The sequence below is a fragment of the Lipotes vexillifer genome, unplaced genomic scaffold (assembly GCF_000442215.2).
Source record: "Lipotes vexillifer unplaced genomic scaffold, Lipotes_vexillifer_v1.1 scaffold496, whole genome shotgun sequence".
NCBI lineage: Eukaryota > Metazoa > Chordata > Mammalia > Artiodactyla > Lipotidae > Lipotes > Lipotes vexillifer.
In genome coordinates, this window is record NW_006786690.1 from 10,026,868 (window position 1) to 10,048,346 (window position 21,479).

Sequence of the window (21,479 nt, forward strand, 5' to 3'; positions counted from 1 at the left end):
CATTCCTGCCACCAAGGAACTCAACTTATGCAAGAAACAATACAACTGCATACTGGTACGATACACAAAAGGCTCTGGCAGGACTCTGAGGAACTTTGAAATGTCAGGTTTTCAGAGAACTCTGTTCCCATGACTGCACAATATCCAAACTACCGTTAAGTAGGTGGGAAATTCATCTAAAGCATAATGTGACCCTATAAATGTCTTGAGAATCACTTTGGTAAACTGTAAGGCTCAATGCATTAGCAGGTAGGAGCCCTGGGTTTACCCCCAGCCCAACCACTTACTAGCCTGTGACCTTATCAGCAAAGTCATCTGATCTTCAGTTCCCACCATAAGTAATATATGACAAGAGCCACAGCCCTATTTCCCTGACACTGTATTTAAGGGAATAAAAGAAATATTACTTTTAAACTGCAGGGCACTATGTAAATGGGTCATCATTTGCATTCCTGACCTGAACTGTCATTAGGGGTAAAGCTTCGCCCCCACCACCACCCGCCACTTATTCATCAACTATTCAGTGGGATGACTTCCTTCCACTCTATGGAAAGGGCAAAGATTCTCAAGTTCTACTGCAAGGAATGCATTCCAGAAGCACTGCCATCTGAAACCAAATGGGGCAAAACTGGGTCACAGTGAAGTCCCACACCCTCCTGCTTCCCACTTTAGGAGATAAACTCCATTCAACAGAGATAAATAACCACAGGTAAGAACCAAAGAACAAAGCCAGAGCCAGATCATCAGTAAAGTGAGTGAATTTAAGTGATAATATACAAAAATTAACACCCACACAACATTATCCAGCCCTCACAAGATACCGTTCTTTGAAAAATATTTAATGTGCACAAAGAGAATTTTAATGGAATTTTTATGTCTTAAGTGCCACTAGACCATCAACACACTTTTCACTCACTTATAGGTAAGAATTCCTATAAGCACTTCAAGTATTAACAATGACTTCAGACTGCTGCAGTGGGGGATGAGGGCCACCAAGATGGAGAACCCTCCCTACAGACACCTACGTTCTCTTACATATGTTCATTCTCTCTCTCTGTCTCGCTCTCTCTCTCTCACACACACACACACACGAGAGAGAGAGAGAGAGAGAGAGAGAGAAATTTAGAATGTGGATTCCAATCCACTAGTGAAAAACCATCAAAACCTTAGAAGTTCAACCTTTTGGAAATTTGGCTGTAGGGGACATTTTTCATTAAAAAACCTCTCTAGTATTCAATGACCATTACACTATACTCCATGAGGAAATGAAAAAGAAATATATACCTTCTATGATTTAAACAAAAATGAAGTGGCAAGAAGAGGCAGTAAAAAGGGAATGCATTCAACAGGTTTCTGGGAGCACGATCAGGATTTTGCCTCATCCTTGTCATAAAGCCCTTTTGTACTTGAACTTGAGTGTCTAAAGGCATTTGTCAAACGGTCTTTTGTCTAACACACATCTAAAGGGGTGGAGAACTAGCAGTAACATTCCAGGAGACTTAATCAGAGGCATGTTTGGACAAACAGGTTCATCATATAGATGATAGTTTCCATTTTCAAATGTGATCAGCTACTGAAGAACCTGGTGACACTGTTAGGGTGTTTTAATATATTTAGTCTAAAAAAGAATCAATCATCAGTTCTGGGGCAATTTTTAAGCTAACGGAGACAGCCTGATTCAGACTGTGAGACCTTAAACGATTGTGAAATGTTCCCACAAGCTGCAGAAAAAAATACTACAGTCCCATGACTGAAAACATTAACAAGGAGAAGTAAGGTTTACTTTTCTTTTCTTTTTTTTTGGTCGTGCCTCATGGCTTGCGGGATCTTAGTTCCCTGACCAGGGATTGAACCCAGGCCCACGGCAGTGAAATCACCCAGTCCTAACTACTGGACCGCCAAGAAATTCCCAAGGTTTACTTTTTACACAGCTAAACTTACCAATTTATATCAGCTTTGGCTTACTGATTCACAAATTTAAGAGATCTGAATTTAAAACAAAGCTCTTGACAGTCTTTTGAAAGTTTTTGTTTTTTTAAATTAATTCTATGAGCTCATGCGTGGTGACAACCTGGATGTTGTCACTACTAAATTCACAGGGCATTTAATAGTTTACAATGCGGGGCTTCCCTGGTGGCACAGTGGTTAAGGATCCGCCTGCCAAAGCAGGGGACACGGGTTTGAGCCCTGGTCCGGGAAGATCCCACATGCCGCGGAGCAACTAAGCCTGTGTGCCACAACTACTGAGCCTGCACTCTAGAGCCCGCAAGCCACAACTACTGAGCCCATGTGCCACAACTACTGAAGCCCACGCGCCTAGAGCCCGTGCTCTGCAACGAGAAGCCACTGCAATGAGACGCCTGTGCACTGCAACGAAGAGTAGCCCCTGCTCGCCCCAACTAGAGAAAGCCCGCACAGCAATGAAGACCCAACAAAGCCAAAAATAAATTAAAAAAAAAAGTTTACAATGCATTTCAACAAGTTATATTTAATTTAAAACTGTAAGGCAAAATGATTTGTACATAGTTATAATCTGGAAAACAGTAACTCTTTTAATGAGTATTCTCAGGGAGAAAATACCCCAACTCCCATGAGCTACATGAAAACTGGATCCATAAAAATCAGTTTTTATGTGTGTTTGTTTTTGTTTTGTTTTTTAAAAATATTTATTTATTCAGCTGCATCAGGTCTTAGTTGCGGCATGCGGGATCTTTCATTGTGGCACGCAGGCTCCAGAGGATGCAGGCTCAGTAGTTGCGGCACGCAGGCTTAGCTGTCCCACGGCATGTGGGATCTTAGTTCCCAGACCAGGGATCGAACCGGTGTCCCCTGCGTTGGAAGGCAGATTCTTACCCACTGGACCACCAGGGAAGTCCCTTTATGTGTTTTTTATGTGTTTCTTTCTGTATGTGGGGATAAAAGGGATAAGTTTGGGGGGAATGAGAGTAGCAATCAGGGTTAAAAAACAAAATTTAATCCCATCTAAATTTTACGTATTAGAAATTTTAAAATTCAAGCTATGGTGATAGGTTTAAAATACATACCTTCTTTCTGCTAACATTTCATAGAAGTCTCTGATATCTTGACCAGATTTTTCCATACAGTGATAAAATGCCAGCTGACTTTCCCGATTTGCAAAATCCACCTTTAAAAAAAAGAATACTGTGTGTTTAATGCAAGTTTTAGATTTTAATGATGGAAAGTGTTACCAAATTTGAAAAATTCTTCCCAACATAGCCTTCTGGATAAATTTCAAGAAAAAGTAACTTATCTAAGTGAAACAGTCCTCATAACTAAAACTGTATTTTTTTAACCTGAAATCTCTCTCAAATTCTACACAAATCTTGATAAAGAATTACAATTTAAAGTTCTAGAACCCAATCCTGAGGAGTGGAAAAAGCAATATGGAAAACTGAAACATACCTATCATGAGTCTAGGTTATCAATTAAATAATCAGACCAACTAAATCCAGTAATCTATTGTGCATAATTTGCTGGAATCACAGTTAGAACATAAAATATGGAAGAACATTTGAACTTTACTCACAGTCAGGTCTCAGAGTCACTTAAAGCATGATACCCACCATCTATCAATATCTTATTTCGAAAAGACTGATTTCAATCTGTCATAGTTATTAAGTGCAAAAATTCCTTCAAACTATCATAAACAAAAGTTTCTAAACAAAAACACCAGACAAATATCGTGCTTTCAGTGGTTACCCACTCTTTAGGAGAGGAGGAAAGAAGATGAAGAGAGGATCGTTCAAGAAGCTGGACTGATACCTGGAGCTCCTGGGTGTGCAGAAACCCACAGGTGACTGTGGGCCAGCCTGCACTAAAAGCATACAAATGAGCATCAGGTACCTGGGGCGTAGAGAAGCACACGTCCTTGAATGAGAGGATTTTTAGGGAAGGTTCTATGGCTAATGGTTTAAAAGACACTGTGCCCTTAAGTAGCTAGCCAAATATAAAAAATGTAATATCGCCCTTAGAAACTGAGGCCATATATACTGCATGTCCTGTAAACCAACAAAATGCCAATTATTAAGAGGCTGGGATCTGAACACGATTTTGTTTCGCTTCTGTTTGAAGTCACTCTGCACACCTTAATTTTATTCCCACCGATTTTCCTCCCCTTGGTCTCTTTTACAGCTGCTTGTGCATATTCAATTTCATTGTAGAGAACCAGGGCCATGCCTTTTAAGCGGTCAAACACCACCTGTAAAAAAAATGATGACAAAAAAAAAACAAGAGGCTCATCCACTAGACGTAGTGTCAGTCCCAACAAAATCCTAAATCACAATGACACTGCTAAGAAAAAATATATATATTTTTTTATTCTAGAAAAAATTTCAGGCTTTTCCGATGATGCATGTTATACTGAAAACACAACAAAATGTCGTAGGGACCATTTAGAACCATGGATATTGTGGCTTGAGGTATATTATGCCTTTACTTTGTTTTTCTGTAGTTACTTTATTTTACTGTATTTATTTTATGTTGACTGACTCATTTTGGCTCATAAAAACAACACCCCTGAAAAAGGGGGAAAAAGTAAAGAGTTACTGAATCAACATAAATTTCATATTGTACACACCCACTCTACTTCAGCAAAAAAAAGAAAAAAAGAAAAAACTACACTATAGCAAAGGAAAAGAAAGAAAAAAATAGTAAGTGGCAATGAATTTTGGTCATAAGCGGCACTGTCTTAAAGCTTTTAGATTTTTTATTTATACTATTTTATATAAATAAAATATACTATAAAGTATACTATTTATACTTTATACTATTACTAAAGACTAATAGTCTTTAAGATGTGCTTCTTCAAACAACAAAAGCTACATTTAAAGAAATGTCAAAGTTATGCAACATACCTACCACAGTGTAAATCTGCTTAAGAAGTTAAAATCTTTACCTTCACATAATGGAATGGGGTCCAGAGACCCTTTTCCTGTTATGTTTGTGAATGTGTTACATAACAAACATTGGTTAGATGAGTATTCTGTTGTGTGTCCCTTTAAAGTCATCATGGTTTTAAAAAAAATCAAGTCTAATTACATATTAGTGTGAATGTGAGTAATTATATAATTAGACTGTCTAATTTTAATGTGAGATAAAGTTACAGAAATCCCTAAGAAATATTCTATTTAACAGTATTATGCAGATTAGTTCCAAAATTAATCATTTTGGCGGGTTCTAGATAGTTTCTCAAAATACTCATATCATAAGCTAATAGATGCAAATGCTCTTCTAAACCCAATTTTGGAAAAGAGAATTTTAATGTATGAGTTACTAAAGAAAAGAAAAAGTCAGTACTAGAAACTGGGACTGAAAGGACAGAATACCAAAAAAAGGGAGTCAGAAGTAACTTTAAACCACACAACCAAACCTCCCACCTACCTTCACCACAGGCCCATATCGGCAGAAATGTCGTGTTAAATATTGATCCGATACGTTTGCAGAAAGCCCATCTAACCACACACAGTTTGTAGGCATGCTCTTTCCAAAACCCAGCTGAATACAAAAGGCAAAATTTCTATTAGTTAAGTCACCAATTATTCAACAACAAAATTCTGAGAAAACTTGTCTTCTGTAGGAATCTTATCAAACCAACACCTCAAGTGGGAACCATCTGTTAAAATCAAACAGAAACTGACACAAAAATTATCCTGCCTGGCTAAGCGAGGATTAACTCAGATTACAGTATAACAGGATAAGGAGGCAAAGAGGTTTATCACCTTTATGGTTAGCTAACTGTACTACTACAATTTTAAATAATCAGACATATGAACAAAAAACTCCAAATCTTAAAAAAAATGCAGCGGCTATTAACAGCACAATAACTTATGTAAATTCCTTTACCTTGAGACGATTATTTCCAAGGTATTCCCCATCCATCTTCTTAATAGCCTTACAAACACTGGCAATATCACAGTATTGCAAGAACGCATACTGAGGAACTCCATTTACTTTCTTAATATCAATATCCTGAAAAAGTCAATGGATGGATACCACTTAGTGATAGGCCAATAAAAAAATAAATCAGAATAAACCAAGTCCATATGAGCTACATATTTCTCAAAATAGTCATATTCCCCCAAATCATTTTCTTAGTTACAATTATACATCTTAATGCAACTGTAAATTAACAGCCTAAAAAACTATTCGACACAGCATTTGTAGTCACAAACCATGAAATCCTTCTCACGTGAAGCTCTCTGCAGAAGAGCAACTGCAGTGCAACTCAAAACTCAAAACTTTAAATCCACAACACCTGTGTTAAGAGACATTTATGAGAAGAAAAAAAGCAGCCTATTTAATGAAAATCTAAGAAATAATTCTCTTCTGCAATATCTAAAATCCTTATTAGGGGTAAGCCATTTAAAATATAGTATCTGAGAAGAGTAAGAATGATAAAGAAATCAAGTTTTCAAAAAGTGATTTAAAATACGCAATCCTAAATTAGAAGACTCATTCTATATCTGAATCAAACCTGGTGATGATAAATGTGGTAATAATCTCTCATAACCAGAATGAATGGATTATATAAATACCTGAACTACTCTGTGAAGATGCATTAGAACACCATCCCTGGATTAAAGAAACACTCTATAAAGGAATACCCCCATCTCTTTGGAATGCTCAAAACCTGTAGTCACATCTGACACTCCGGTCCTGCCTATTAAAAGGAGGTAGTGAAAAAACCTGGCTTACACAGGAAAATGGTCCAGAGGAACCAGACACCTGGATGGCAAAACTTGTACTTAAACAATAATGAGCTGGGCCATATAGTGCAGATTATGTATTGTGATTATCTAAGCCTCCTTAAGGGTCACAAGCCAATAATCAAAACCTGAAACAGAGCAAAATGAGTAATGCATTTAAAGAGCTGTTTGATGGGTCTTTAAAAAAAAAAAAGCAATAATTTACACTCAAAATTTTTCTAAGTAATGGTAAACAGAAGCTGTTTTCATCATTATGTAGAATGTAATAACCCAGGATAGCTCTACTTAAGAGAAATGTTTCAAAGGAATATTGGTGGGTAGATTCACTAAATAGGTGCTTCCGGCTATAGCATAATCCGTTATCGATAAGCAGAAGACCATGTTCTCAAAGTCTGTATGTCATTAAAACAGTGACAATCATGAGCAATTGCAAACATGGTAAGGTAACAGTTTTCAAACAGAGTACTGAAATGTCCACTTTATTGATAAGCATAGCTCTTAAAACACAATAATCATCCCATTTTTAGCAACCCCGGTGATGAAAATGTATCCATGTGCCCAAATGCAACTTTTATACTCCTCCAAAATTTATAGTAGCAGCTACATTCAATAAAAGAATGTTTGAAAGTTTTATCAATTCAAAGCCTCATGAATGCCAAACAGCAAATTAAATAACAGATCATGGTATGAAGACAGAAGAAGCTGGAGCCTAGATAGGTAATTGAGCGTCTAGTCACTCATCCAGATAGGCAGTAGAGCTGGAATTAAGAGTATACACTACCCTCTGGGCTTCCCTAGTGGCGCAGTGGCTAAGAATCTGCCTGCCAATGCAGGGGACACGGGTTCAAGCCCTGGTCCGCAAAGATCCCACATGCCGCGGAACAACTAAGCCCGTGCGCCACAACTACTGAGCCTGCACTCTAGAGCCCACAAGCCACAACTACTGAAGCCTGCGCACCTAGAGCCTGTGCTCCACAACAAGAGAAGGCACCGCAATGAGAAGCCCGCGCACCACAACGAAGAGCAGCCCCCGCTCGCCGCAACTAGAGAAAGCCCGCGTGCAGCAACAAAGACCCAATGCAGCCAAAAATAAAATAAATAAAATAAAATAAATGACTTTAAATTAAAAAAAGAGTATACACTACCCTCACAAAAATAAGAAACTGAGAAAAGTCGAAATAATTGAAAAAGAAAGATGAATGTTTTGCTGGTATATCTAAATACACAGCTTCTCTTTTTTTTCTTCACTTCTACCAACCACTTCAATCTCTTGCCTCAAGCCCCTAAAGATGAGGTTTAGCTCAGCCACAAGCACAAGTAATGTTTTATTCACAGGACTGGATTATGTCATTAAAAAAATTAAGAATCTTTTGTTTAGAGCATTAGTGTATAAATACAGATGGATAAATGGACATCACACACACCCTTAAAAGATTAACAATAGCTGTTTCTATCCAAAACATTTTTTTACTCTCCAAAGTCCAAATATACTAGAGTACTTTCTTCACTGTTATTAATATAGAGAAAATCTAGGAAAACAGAAGTATTTCCCTGTTTTTTCAAACACAAAACAAAATAGTACATCCTAAGGGTACAAAGCTGCAACCAAACTATTTTCACTATAATTTGACTCAAGTTTTAAGTCATGGGGAATAGAAAAATCCTTCTATCCCTAAATCTAACAATGACTTGCATAATTTGAAAAATGATTCTAATTAGAATTTCAAAATAGAACTGAGTTTCCAGCATGCTATCCACATTCTAGTAATCCCCAAGGTACTTCTGATGTGCATTGTGATAAAAATAATCATACGCTAATCTGCTGCTTCTTTCTTACAAACACGTTTTCTCTTCCAGATTTTCCTTTCAACCCACAGGACTAGAGATGGCATTAAAACAGCACCAGATGGACAAAGATAAGAAAAGTGGAAAGGAAAATATATATATGTAAACAAAATACAGACAATTATATATTTTTACATACACACATAAAGCAGTCCCTGCTGGGTTTTGCCAGATCATCTTTTAGCAGCAGTTAAAAACACATAGGGCGGGAGATGCAAGAGGGAAGAGATATGGGGATATATGTATATGTATAACTGATTCACTTTGTTATAAAGCAGAAACACACCATTGTAAAGCAATTATACTCCAATAAAAAAATGTTAAAAAAAAAAACACATAGGGCAAATGGGAAAAATATTCATTACACCATCTAAGTATCGTTTTTCCAAATATAATCTCTGCTATGCTTTATGTTTTATGTCAAAGATCTAACACTGTTTTTATTGTAAAACAAAACAAAACAAAACAAAACATACCACAATTTCTCCAAAGCGTTGGAAGATGTTACGAAGATCATGATAAGTAGTGGTTTTTTCAAGGTTACCAATAAAGAGGGTTCTTGTTGCTTTGGGGTGAAATTCATCTATCCTTTCATCCAAAGGGCGAAATTCATTTTCACTTTCTGTTTCTGTAAGTGGGATGGGGACAGAGAGTGTTTTAATGTATTCATATATCATGGGAAAATCTACTTTAAAAAATCAGATCTCTGAAATATTGGGATTAATTCTCATATAATCTGAAAAATTATACACACCATCAGAAACAGCTCCAAATCAAAAGAAGAATACAGAGGCTAGAGAAACTTGTCCAAAAAATTAAGAGAAAGTTAACACCCTGCTCTTTAAAATAGAAAAGAAGACTGAATATCAATCTAAGTTGATTTGTTTTAAAAAAAGAATCACTAATACAGAAATAGGTTTTAATCCCCAGCAAAAAACAGTAATTATTTGAGCCTAATCTTAGGTTCCAAAATTATGTGGCAGGCTCTGAATGTGCAGTATAAAACTACAATCTGAAATAAACATAAAATTCAGCTAAAAATAGTCCAGCTTCATTATTTAATTTACATTTCAACATTTTATAAAATAGTTAGCATTTTATGTTTGTCATACCCAACTGTCTAAATGCAGCAATTTTTAAATACAAGAATAATACTTGTATGAAAACTGACTGAAGTAACGCTTATGAAATATCTTCTTTTGGTGTTGCATGGTACCCAATGACAAACAGAAAGAGACTAAATGACCCTTAAGGTTTCTATTTCTTATGATCAAAAGCCCTGGTTCAACGTCTAATACAATCACAGGCTTTCTCTGAAGCTCCATTTATTAACTTCATCTAGGGCAGGGACATTGAACGTTTTCTGGATAGTAATTATAACACAGCCTGTATGTTCTCGCTCTCTTTTTTAATGTAAAACAAACCCATCCCAAAAAGTTAGTATTTGATCAACCTGACTAAAACAAAGTGTTTAGTGCCAGCCACTGAAACATTACTGATGATGTCAATGACAACACCGGTATTAAAAAGACTCAACTTCTGAGATGTTGGGTGAACTCAGCCAGAACACATCTCACTCCTGATTCCAGTTTCATAGTTCTAATGGCAGCTCAGCTTAATCTTACCTGTGTCATCAGAGAGTACATACTTTTTCAGTCAGGTGGACCCAGAAACTGTCCAGCACTCATACACCTATCTCTACATTTTCATCTTATTTCACAGGGGTATATCTCATTTTAAGCTCAACTAGGTCTTCTTAAAATTATGTAACTAACAGAGGGCACATACTGAGGAATATTTCATTTAAAAGGAGAAAAAGAAAAAAATAATTCAGGCACATCCTGAGGTTTGTCCTTCAAAACGCAGAATCAGGGGAGTTCCCTGGTGGCCTAGCGGTTAGGATTCTGGGCTTTCACTGCCATGGCCCATGTTCAATCCCTGGTTGGGGAACTGACATCCTGCAAGCCACGTGGTGTAGAATTAAAAAAAAGCAGAATCAGAAGGATAAAGCATGATTTGCAACCATTAAAATCTGTAATGACTTCATTTCTACCAAATAGCTCACTTAAAATTTCAAAATCAGAAATTCAGTTGGGGGCAGGGAGTGTCTTTTCCACATGTAATCTATTCAACCTTCATGACCAGTTTTAAGTCTTACTGTCTACACATCATTGAAAAGACTGTTTTATCCTGCAATTTCATGTTTAGGGGTTTGTAATGCTGTGCATAGGAGTACAAAAGCACAATCTTAGAAGCCACCAGAGGTCTGTCTACAGAGTTAGGTTTCTTGGATTTGGATCTTTTTAATTCCAAGACGTCCTTGACCTAAGGAAGCAATCAGCTCCATACATTTCAATATAAAACATTTATGACAACCATCCAACAGCATAATTCCAACCAAGTGTCCCTACTCAGCTTCCAAATATCCCATTTAAACTGGTGTTTCAATGCTGTCCCATCTGGAAAAAGTACCTTCAGCTCTCCGATGCTTGAACCAATCAAACTTCTCAACATCTTTAGTGGCAGGTGGTTAAAAAGCCCCAATTAACATCCTGGGTGCTAACTAATTAGGTAAAATGATTTTTTTTACAATAAATATCTCAAGCTAAGCCCACTACTTGGAGATTAGAAAGTCACCTATTGATAATGCCCCTGAGTTAGATCCTCACTAGTTAATAAATATATATGGCTCTAAAAACTTATAGAGATGATACGACATTCTAAATATTATTCCTCAAAGTCAGTTCTGTTCCAATTGTGTTAAATAAGAACTCCTGAGTTGCTCTTAGCCCAGTACAAGTTAGGGCAGTACATCTCAAACTTTGCGGAGGAGGGAATGTGAAGGCATAACTTATAATTCCTTTCAAAAAATAGTATGTCTTTAGGGCTTCCCTGGTGGCGCAGTGGTTGAGAGTCTGCCTGCCGATGCAGGGGACACGGGTTCGTGCCCCAATCTGGGAAGATCCCACATGCCGTGGAGCGGCTGGGTCCGTGAGCCATGGCCGCTGAGCCTGCGCGTCCGGAGCCTGTGCTCCGCAACGGGAGAGGCCCGCGTAGCACAAAAAAAAAAAAAATAGTATGTCTTTGAATTCCTGTGTTTTATCATAAAATTATGCACACTTTATAGTCTTCACTCTAACAACCCTGACTGTGACTGTTTTAATATACAAATGACACATTCTTATCAGGGAAATTCTATTTTTTTCCTCTTAATTGTCACATAAAATGAATATTCCAAGAAAATGGGCTATGTTTACCCTATAAATTCCACTCAAAGTTTTAGTCTTAAAGTTCAACTGTCCCACACACTTAATGTGAATTATGCATAATTTTAACATTTCTATTCATTCTTCTACAGATTTACTCACAAGTAAATCAGGGGTTTTTAAAACTTGGGTATGCAAATTCTAAACCAGTAAGCTGGGGTATGATCAAAGAGTCTGTATTCTAAACAAGCACTGCAGGTGGTTCTGAAACAGGAAAAACACTGACCCAAGTCATGCCTGACAAGACTTCCTGCCTTAAAATAGATAGGTCTTACAGGTAGGTTCAAGCAATAAAATGTCCCCTTGAAATTTTCAACGGGTTGCACTCAAAAGACTTAGTCCTGCCACTCTGCCACTATCTTTCAAGGTCATGGAAGCTAGAATAACAGATCCAATTTGTGCTGGGCATAATGGAAAGAAAACTGGTCTAACTAGTCCCTCAAATTGATATAGTCTGTTTCCTAATTCAGAATAATTCTGTTGTCATTCTTCTCGGAACTATCACTTTATCTCAATCAACTCAATCCTTTTGGGAAAGCAGGATTCAACAAGGGACTATACTTTGCCTTTCACAACTCTTAAAAGTTAGCATGCTCTCTAACAGAAACAGAACAATCTTTAACCCTTCCTAGCCAAAACAACCTATTTTATTAAGTTGAATGACAAAATGTAACCACTCTTTAAAACAGAAGACACCGAAAGTATGTTTTAAAAAACAGAGCTTGGGGGCTTCCCTGGTGGCACAGTGGTTGAGAATCTGCCTGCTAATGCAGAGGACATGGGTTCGAGCCCTGGTCTGGGAAGATCCCACATGCCACGGAGCAACTAGGCCCGTGAGCCACAACTACTGAGTCTGGAGCCTGTGCTCCGCAACAAGAGAGGCCGCGATAGTGAGAGGCCCGTGCACCGCGATGAAGAGTGGCCCCCGCTTGCCACAACTAGAGAAAGCCCTCACACAGAAATGAAGACCCAACACAGCCCAAAATAAATAAATAAATTTAAATTGTTAAAAAAAAATAAAATAAAATAAACAGAGCTGGAATAGTGTCCACATTCAGGATAACATGTGGCCCTTTCATATAATGGAATAAAAATTACCCTAAAACTCAGCTTCCTTGTCTCTTACCTGGCCCTATCCATGCTGTTACTTCAATCTGCATGCCAAAGAAAAGTTTTCCTTTTGATGCAGTCAATGCTTTTTCTTGGTCCTCCTGCTGCCGGAAGAATACCAGACCATACCTCTCTTCTGAAGTTCCATGTATCTGCACTGAAGTCACCTTTCCAAATTTCTTAAATTCATGGAAAAGGCCATCTTTGAGACTTGTATCTAAATCCCCAAACAAAAACAAGTTGCTTATTTTTCTAATTTAGTTACAACTCAAAGTGTAAACTACTAAATCTTTAGTCTGATTTTTGACCTAATTAGCATTAAAACTTTACTTTTTCAAATAAAATAACTCTAAAAATGAATTTTAGAGACTACCGTACAATTCTGAAAGTAAACCGGGGGTTAGAAGATTTCACTAGTTATTTGTTAGGTAAGAATGATATCATGCTTACACAGGAAAATGCCCTTATATTTTACAAATAAATACAAAAGTATAGATCTTTTAAGTCAAGTGTGAAATGATGTAACATCAGGGATTTACTTTACGATAAAAAGGTAACAAAGAACAGGAAAGAAGGAAGATGGAGGCGGACAAAGCAAATGTGGCAAAATATTGATTTTTTAATCTGGGGTATGGTATAAGGGGAGTTCATTTTGCTACTCCTTCTACTGTGGGTATGTTTAAAATTTTCATGATAAAAACTATACAAACACACATATACATGCATATATAAAACTTTAAAGACTTAGAAAGAAAGCCATATTTCTAGTTTTCCAAGCATCATGTTGATGATAAAATTGTGTGGGAAATGGCATGTAACATGCTAAACAACGTTAAGGCCTTTTACAGATGAATTATACTATCTGGAGTCTTGTGTTAATTTGCTTCATTATAAAAATTAAAATTGTAGGGCTTCCCTGGTGGCGCAGCGTTGAGAGTCTGCCTGCCGATGCAGGGGACACGGGTTCGCGCCCCGGTCCAGGAAGATCCCACATGCCGCGGAGCGGCTGGGCCCGTGAGCCACGGCCACTGAGCCTGCGCGTCCGGAGCCTATGCTCCGCAACGGGAGAGGCCACAGCAGAGAGGCCTGCGTACCGCAAAAAAAAAAAATTGTAGAGAAAGACAAGCCAATTATAACCCCTGTCTATTCCTAAATTACAAAGTAATCTAAATCAAAAGTTCACCAACATTTGTGTCTCAATATCTCTATTCATAAAACTGGTATGTAGGTTCTATAGGCTGTTTTAATAAATAATTTAAGTAATCATTAAAATGCACTTAGCTAAGAAATGCTGTTTGGTCTTTGTTGGTTTGGCCATCTACTAACAGTTGTTTAGACCATCTACTAACAGTTGTTTACATACTCAATATGCCTGACATAGAAATAAAAATATATTATGGCCAAATGTCAGTCAAAAACATTAGGAATAAAAGACAACGGTATAGCTTTTAACTATATAAAGTGATTATTCATGACTTTCCTCATTTAAAATGTTAATATTTTGAAATGGATTTCCTATAATTTTTTTATATCCAAGTTATTTCACACAGGACTCCAGACCAATATAAATCTAACTGAAAATAGTATTTCTACAATTTCATCTTACCAAATTTTCCCTAATATCAAAATATTTAATCCAGAAAGCATTTTTATTCAAAAATGAACCATGCTTTGGGACTTCCCTGGTAGCACAGTGGTTAAGAATCCTCCTGCCAATGCAGGGGACACGGGTTCGATCCCTGGTCCAGGAAGATCCCACATGCCACGGAGCAACTAAACCCGTGCGCCACAACTACTGAGCCTGCGCTCTACAGCCTGCGAGCCACAACTACTGAAGCCCACATGCCTAGGGCCCGTGCTTCACAACAAGAGAAGCCACCGCAATGAGAAGCCCGCGCACCGCAACGAAGAGTAGGCCCCACTCACTGCAACTAGAGGAAGCCCATGCGCAGCAATGAAGACCCAACGCAGCCAAAACAAATTTTTTTAATACATTCATAATAATAAATGAACCATGCGTTCTTTACATAACACGCACCATAAAGTCTTTATGTGTGTATATGTATATGCATATAATATGCATAATAATGTGTATTTATATATGTATGTGTATATAATTAAGTACAAGTAACATGTAATCTGTACATATATAACAATCTAGAAACTACATACTTATAATCACTTGCTTTTTATTACACGGCATTAAATATCAATGAACCACAAAAAGAAAAAGGGGGGAGAGAGTCAAATTGAAAGACAAATAGAAAATATTACCAACACAGTCAGATAAGAAAGAGAGCTATTTAAACAAATTCTGTACAAAGTATAGAATTTAAGTTGCTCAATCTCTCATTCCCCAACAGTAGCAGAGAGGAAAGTAGAGTAACACAAAATTTTACCTGTGGAGCGTACTGGAAGATTCTGAACCTTGATCCCAAAACTTTTACGGGGCTCATCTTTTTCCAGGGATGAAAGCAACTGGGAAGTGGGTGCTGGGACTGCTGCAGATTGAACTGATCGGGCTGGAGAGTCATCACTTGAACTACTGCTGGAATCAGTGCTACAGAAGGGGGGAAAAAAAACTTAAAGTGAAAAAATCAAACAGGAAATGAGTCGCATATAAAACTTCTTAAAATTAACAAATGGCAATAATTAAAAGGTCTAAATTTCAGGTCTGGGATTTCTACACACCCTACCTTCTCCACATCTATTTCATACTCTACCTTCAGAGATGGCAGAAGACAGCAAATACCAGCCTGGGAATGTGGAAGTAAAAGTAACAATCTTTTATCACCACATGCCACCGAAAGACCAATGTTTCGTTCTGTGCAAAATCTGAACAATTTTTTCCAAATGAAATATGACTAGTAACCACAACTGACTTAAGGGTAATATTAATAGAATAGTGGATATATGGGTTTTGGATTCAGAGATCTCGATTCAAATCTTGGCTCAGACATACAGCATGTATCCTTGGACAAGTCACTTAACCTCTTGCTAAGACTCAGTTTCTACATCTGTAAAATGGAAATAATAACACAAGGTTAAGAGTTTAATAAAATAACACACAGGCTAACAGAGTTTGGAATATGATGTCAATCCATAAATGAAGTGGCAATGCTCTGTTACTATTACTGTTACTACTACTACTACTACCACCACCGCCTCATGGGTAAATTAATCTTTAGGAAAAAATAGACATCCAAAATAATTTCCCAGGTAATTTTAATTTTTAAATTTTTGAAGGACTAATAAAGAAATATTATATAAGTTACTTGAGTCTTGTTAGTTTAGGCTCTTTGTGAATGTGGGAAATGAGAGGCAATGAAATTTAATTTCTCTCTTCAGTTTAATACAAACCTCAAAGGGAGAGACAGTCACAGTTGAAAGACAAGGAGAAAATATTACCAACATGGTCAGAACAAGTTTATTATGCCCAAGAACCATGTGAGAAATATTAAACTATTTCAGTACTGCATGTACAAGACTGCTATGGTTTTAAGTTCTTTTATAGCATTCTCAAATACATTAATAAAAAGCTATTTACAGGTTTCTGAAATTTTGCTTCATACTCTCCCCTCCTTGCTGAGGAAGACTTAATCCTAAAAGCAAATAACTCGGGGTGGGGGGGGCGGGGAGTGCAGGCAGTTAATCCACTTTAGGCACACTCCGTAGAGGACAGGTTCAACAGTTTTTGTCATTTGCGCCCAGACTACAGCTCTCACATCCAATACAAGCTCTAAACCAGCCAGATGAGTAACTCCAGGATCTGAGACAAATTTGCTATCGCTTTTTAAAAAAAGAAATACCATAAGAAAATAGAATTTACATAGCATTTTTATTTAGCTCTCACATGATACGGCAAAAGATAAAAACTTTATGAAGTTACCAGAGCTTTCTGCATATTTGAAACATAAAGAAATAAACCTATGCCAGCCAGTATAGAGCCAAAATTAGATACCTGAGTTACAAAATACAAACTACTATGGATAAAAGCCTCAAGGTAGAACCACAAGTCATCATTGCCAAGCCTCCTAGAAATGACTGGGTTTCAATTTTCCCATCAATAAATTTTTTTCCATATCATTAAGCAAAAGTAGTATTACTAGTACTACGTGAATAGGACACTGTACTTTCTCAAATTAAGGGTTAACAAAATTAATTTATCTTCTGTTTTCAGCACAGAAAGAAAAAAATATTCTACATGTATAACTTACTCCAAGCAATACAAGATTATTCATAAGGCCACCAGATGACTACAGTATAGAATATGTATGTGACTTATCAATTTAATTCCAAGGAATCATAAAATAACCATTAAGGAAAACACTTTAATTACAATACCACCAATAATATATACAGCAAAATTCCTTAGCAGTAGTAGGTAAAGAAGTAAACAAATATGGGCAAGAGCAGAATTTCTGGGTACTAAAATAGTGAGCCAACAAAGTTCTGTTCAAGTCCATATGATAAAAATGCAAAGGAATCAATGGGAGCAATGATTTTAAAGTATAAAATAGTGACAGAAATTAGTTTTGTTATAAATGTCATCACACTTTTGGTGAATTCCCTGCTACCACACCAATTTTGAAACAAGATGTAAAATTTAACTGGCAGAAATATCTGTTGACCAATTTGAAGTTATAACTAAAAAGAAGGAAAGGTTTTTAAATAAATTATGAAATGATAAAATGATACAACTTTTGAGTTCACATTTTAATATGCTAACCCAAAACTGCAATGTATATTTCCAGTGTAGTCTATTAAATGTACTACGGATTTTAAGGTCCTGAATCAAAACAGGGGCACAAATTTAGACCCCCAAATACTTTTTTGGCGGTACGCGGGCCACTCACTGTTGTGGCCTCTCCCGTTGTGGAGCACAGGCTCCGGATGCGCAGGCTCAGCGGCCATGGCTCACGGGCCCAGCCGCTCCGCGGCATGTGTGGGATCTTCCCGGACCGGGGCACGAACCCGCGTCCCCTGCATTGGCAGGCGGACTCTCAACCACTGCGCCACCAGGGAAGCCCCCCCCAAATACTTTTTAGTCCCATAAACTGAAAGAAAATCCAAATGCCCAGAATATGTGTGTCAATTTTAACTTTAAAAAATTCTTATTTTCAGAATCTTGTTAAAACAGAAGAATCACAAGAATTCACCAAAACTTATGATATATAGTATTTTAGTTGTTTCTTAAAAGCCAGAAGTAGTTAATAAGCTTTTCAATCTAAATTGTCTAAAGTAGTGGCAATGACGGTGCATCAACTAATAGTTTTGAGAAAGTGAACTTCAAATGTACCTGGCCACAAGAGGCACATGAAAATATCTCCAACATCGTTAATTATCAGAGAAGTGCAAATCAAAACTACAATGAGGTATCACCTCACACCGATCAGAATGGCCAGCATCAAAAAGTCAACAAATAATAAATGCTGAAGAGGGTGTAGAGAAAAAGGAACCCCTCTACACTGTTGGTGGGAATGTAGATTGGTGCAGCCACTATGGAGAACAGTGTGGAGGTTCCTTAAAAAACTAAAAAGAGAGCTACCTTATGATTCTATAATCCCACTCCTGGGCATATATCTGGAGAAAACCATAATTTGAAAAAATACACACACCCCAATATTCACTGAAGCACTATTTACAATAGCCAAGATATGAAAGCAACCTAAATGTCCATGACAGATGAATGGATAAAGAAGATGTGGTATATTTATACAATGGGATATTACTCAGCCATAAAAAAGAATGAAATAATGCTATTTGCAGCAACATGGATGGGCCTAGAGATTATCATACTAACTGAAGTAAGCCAGACAGAGAAAAACAAATATATGATATCACTTATATGTGGAATCTAAAAAAAATATGATACAAATGAATTTATATACAAAACAGAAATAGACCCACAGACACAGAAAACAAACTCATGGTTACCAAAGGGAAAAGGGAGTGGAGGGTTAATTAGGAGTTTGGGATTAACATATACACACTACTATATATAAAACAGATAACCAACAAGGACCTACTGTATAACACAGTAATCTATACTCAATATTTTGCAATAACCATAAGAGAAAATTTGAAAAAAAAAGACATATATGTATGTATAACTCAATCACTTTCCTGTACACCTGAAACTAACACAACACTGTAAATCAACTTCACTTCAATAAAAAGTTTATAGGGACTTCCCTGGTGGCCCAGTGGTTAAGAATCCGCCTGCCAATACAGGGGACATAGGTTTGAGCCCTAGTTCGGGAAGATTCCACATGCTGCGGAGCAACTAAGCCCGTGAGCCACAACTACTGAGCCCACGCGCCTAGAGCCTGTGCTCTACAAAGAGAGAAGCCACCGCGAGAAAAGCCACTGCAGTGAGAAGCCCACGCAACTCAACGAAGAGTAGCCCCCACTCACCACAACTAGAGAAAGCCTGCGTGCAGCAATGAAGACTCAGTGCTGCCCAAGATAAAAATAAATAAATTTTTAAAATAAATAAATAAAATAAAATAGACTTTGGAGCTTCCTCTCCAGAAGCAGACAACATCTTGAGGTATTTGGCTCTCCCAATACCATGGATGAAGATTTTTGTCTCCAATATGAAACCTTTATTGTTTGCCTTTTTGCCTCTTGCTTTTGCTCTCTGTAAATGCACAGGAAGACAATGTTCCTTAACTCTGGCAACTGCCTCTAAATCTACCACTAAGGCCATAGCTCCACAACAAAAGTCCCTAAAATTTCTTGCTAAGGTTGTTTTGGATAATAGCATTTTTTTCGATTACTTACTGGCAAAACAAGCCATAAGTCTGTGCCATAGCAAATACCTCCTGCTATAACTGGATCACACCCTCCGATACCATAGCAAATATAGGAAATTAACAAACAAGCCTCTTGACTTAAAACAGGTTGATGGCCCTTTGGGTACATTCTTTGCTTTATTTGCTAAGAACTTGTTTGGTTCATAGGGAGCCCTAAGGAGCATACTCAGTCTCTTGGTATTATCCAACTGACCGTCATCATTATAATCTCCCTGGTGGGCTATGTTCTATCAAGGGTCTTAAATTCATGTCTGTGGCCATCAGCAATACATCAGATGGTCTCACTGCACTTGCAGAGAAATAAGATAAACAATGAGATGAACAGCAAAAACAATTCTTCCACAGACCAGACTCATGACCTATGAGTTTCACGACGAGACAAAAACAACAACCTGATGGTGACCAAGAGTGGCACTATCACCAAATTTTTGGTTAAACTCTCCGATATGAGAGGAGGGCCAAAAGAAGGGGGGAATGTGTTAAATTAATTAAACAAGGAGACCATTAACCTGAGGTAGTTCTAATACCTTAGCAACCCTACATAAGCAAACTAAAACCTAAGGCTGTAACTGCCTCAAGGCTAAGAAATCAAACCTAAGGACAACCAATAACAAACAGCCAATGAGGCTTTTCCAAATAAGGCAAAAGCTAAAGCTATAACTGATCAACTAATTTTTCTGCTTTGCTTTTCTCTATAAAAGCTTTTCCCCCAGCTCCTGTTGATGGAGCACTCCTAACCATTTCCAGTTTGGCGCTGCCCAATTCAAATAGATATTTGCTCAAATAAACTATTAAAACTTAAAAGGAAAGAAAAAAGTTATGGCGAATTAATAAAATTTTCAAATTAAAGTTTAAATGTCTAATATGGCGAATGTCAATAGATATTACAAAGTAAACAAAAGCTCAATAATTTAAGAATGTAAAAGGGTCCTGAGCCCAGAAAGTTTAAACTAAAAACAAAAACCCCACTAGCTTAGTAGGCATTCTGATGTGATCTTAATTCCATTTTCAACTCTACCACTTCTGATACAACCTGAATTAAGTCTCTGTCTTTTTTGTTTTATAAGAAAATCAGGAAGGAAATACTCAACTGTTCAGTCTGGTAAGGTACCACATTTTGCCTCTCTAAACTTTAATTTCCCTAGTGGGTTACCAGACCTCATGACCTTCAAAGCTCCTGCTAACTCTAGGGTTCTATGACTCTCCATCTACCTCCAAACCTTCCAGCTCTGACAGCTCCACACTGTCCAGCAAGGGAGAGAGGGGACCCTTTACAACTTGGCCCCAAACTAATTTTCTAGTCGCTTATTCTCATTCCCTTGTCACTCTTTATCCTACCCACTAATGATCTATCCACATAAGAGTATACCAGTTTTGGGAATTCCTTGGTGGCCCAGGAATGGCCACCAAGTGGTTAGGGCTCTGCGCTTCCACAGCAGGGGGCATGGGTTCGATCCCTGGTCGAGGAATTAAGATCCCGCATGCCGCAAAGCGTGGCCAAAACAAACAATAAAAGAGTATACCAGCTTCTAATCGTGGGCACCCCCCTTTTTTCTTATTAGATATAAGTCCTTGGTTAAGTTACTTCCTCTCTAATACTTCACTTTCTTGTATGTAAGTGGTGATAATACCTGTCACTTGTGAGGGGCTATGGTGAGAATTTAATGAGTTTGTGATTGTAAAGTACTTAGCACTCTGCCTAGCATACAGCAGGA

The 21,479-nt window shown here is 37.5% G+C and overlaps 1 protein-coding gene across 1 annotated transcript in view; it reads right to left on the reverse strand.

Annotated features, from left to right (window-relative positions):
• The window catches only part of SPEN (spen family transcriptional repressor), a 79,999-nt gene that overhangs the window by 13,975 nt on the left and 44,545 nt on the right, over positions 1-21,479 (reverse strand). Inside the window, exons 4-10 of the mRNA XM_007459278.1 lie at positions 15,346-15,506; positions 12,963-13,163; positions 9,047-9,198; positions 5,863-5,988; positions 5,401-5,514; positions 4,106-4,219; positions 3,045-3,145 (exon numbers count right to left, since the gene is read on the reverse strand). Of these exons, the coding sequence (XP_007459340.1) occupies positions 3,045-3,145; positions 4,106-4,219; positions 5,401-5,514; positions 5,863-5,988; positions 9,047-9,198; positions 12,963-13,163; positions 15,346-15,506 (969 nt within the window). The remainder of the gene's footprint in view (positions 1-3,044; positions 3,146-4,105; positions 4,220-5,400; positions 5,515-5,862; positions 5,989-9,046; positions 9,199-12,962; positions 13,164-15,345; positions 15,507-21,479) is intronic.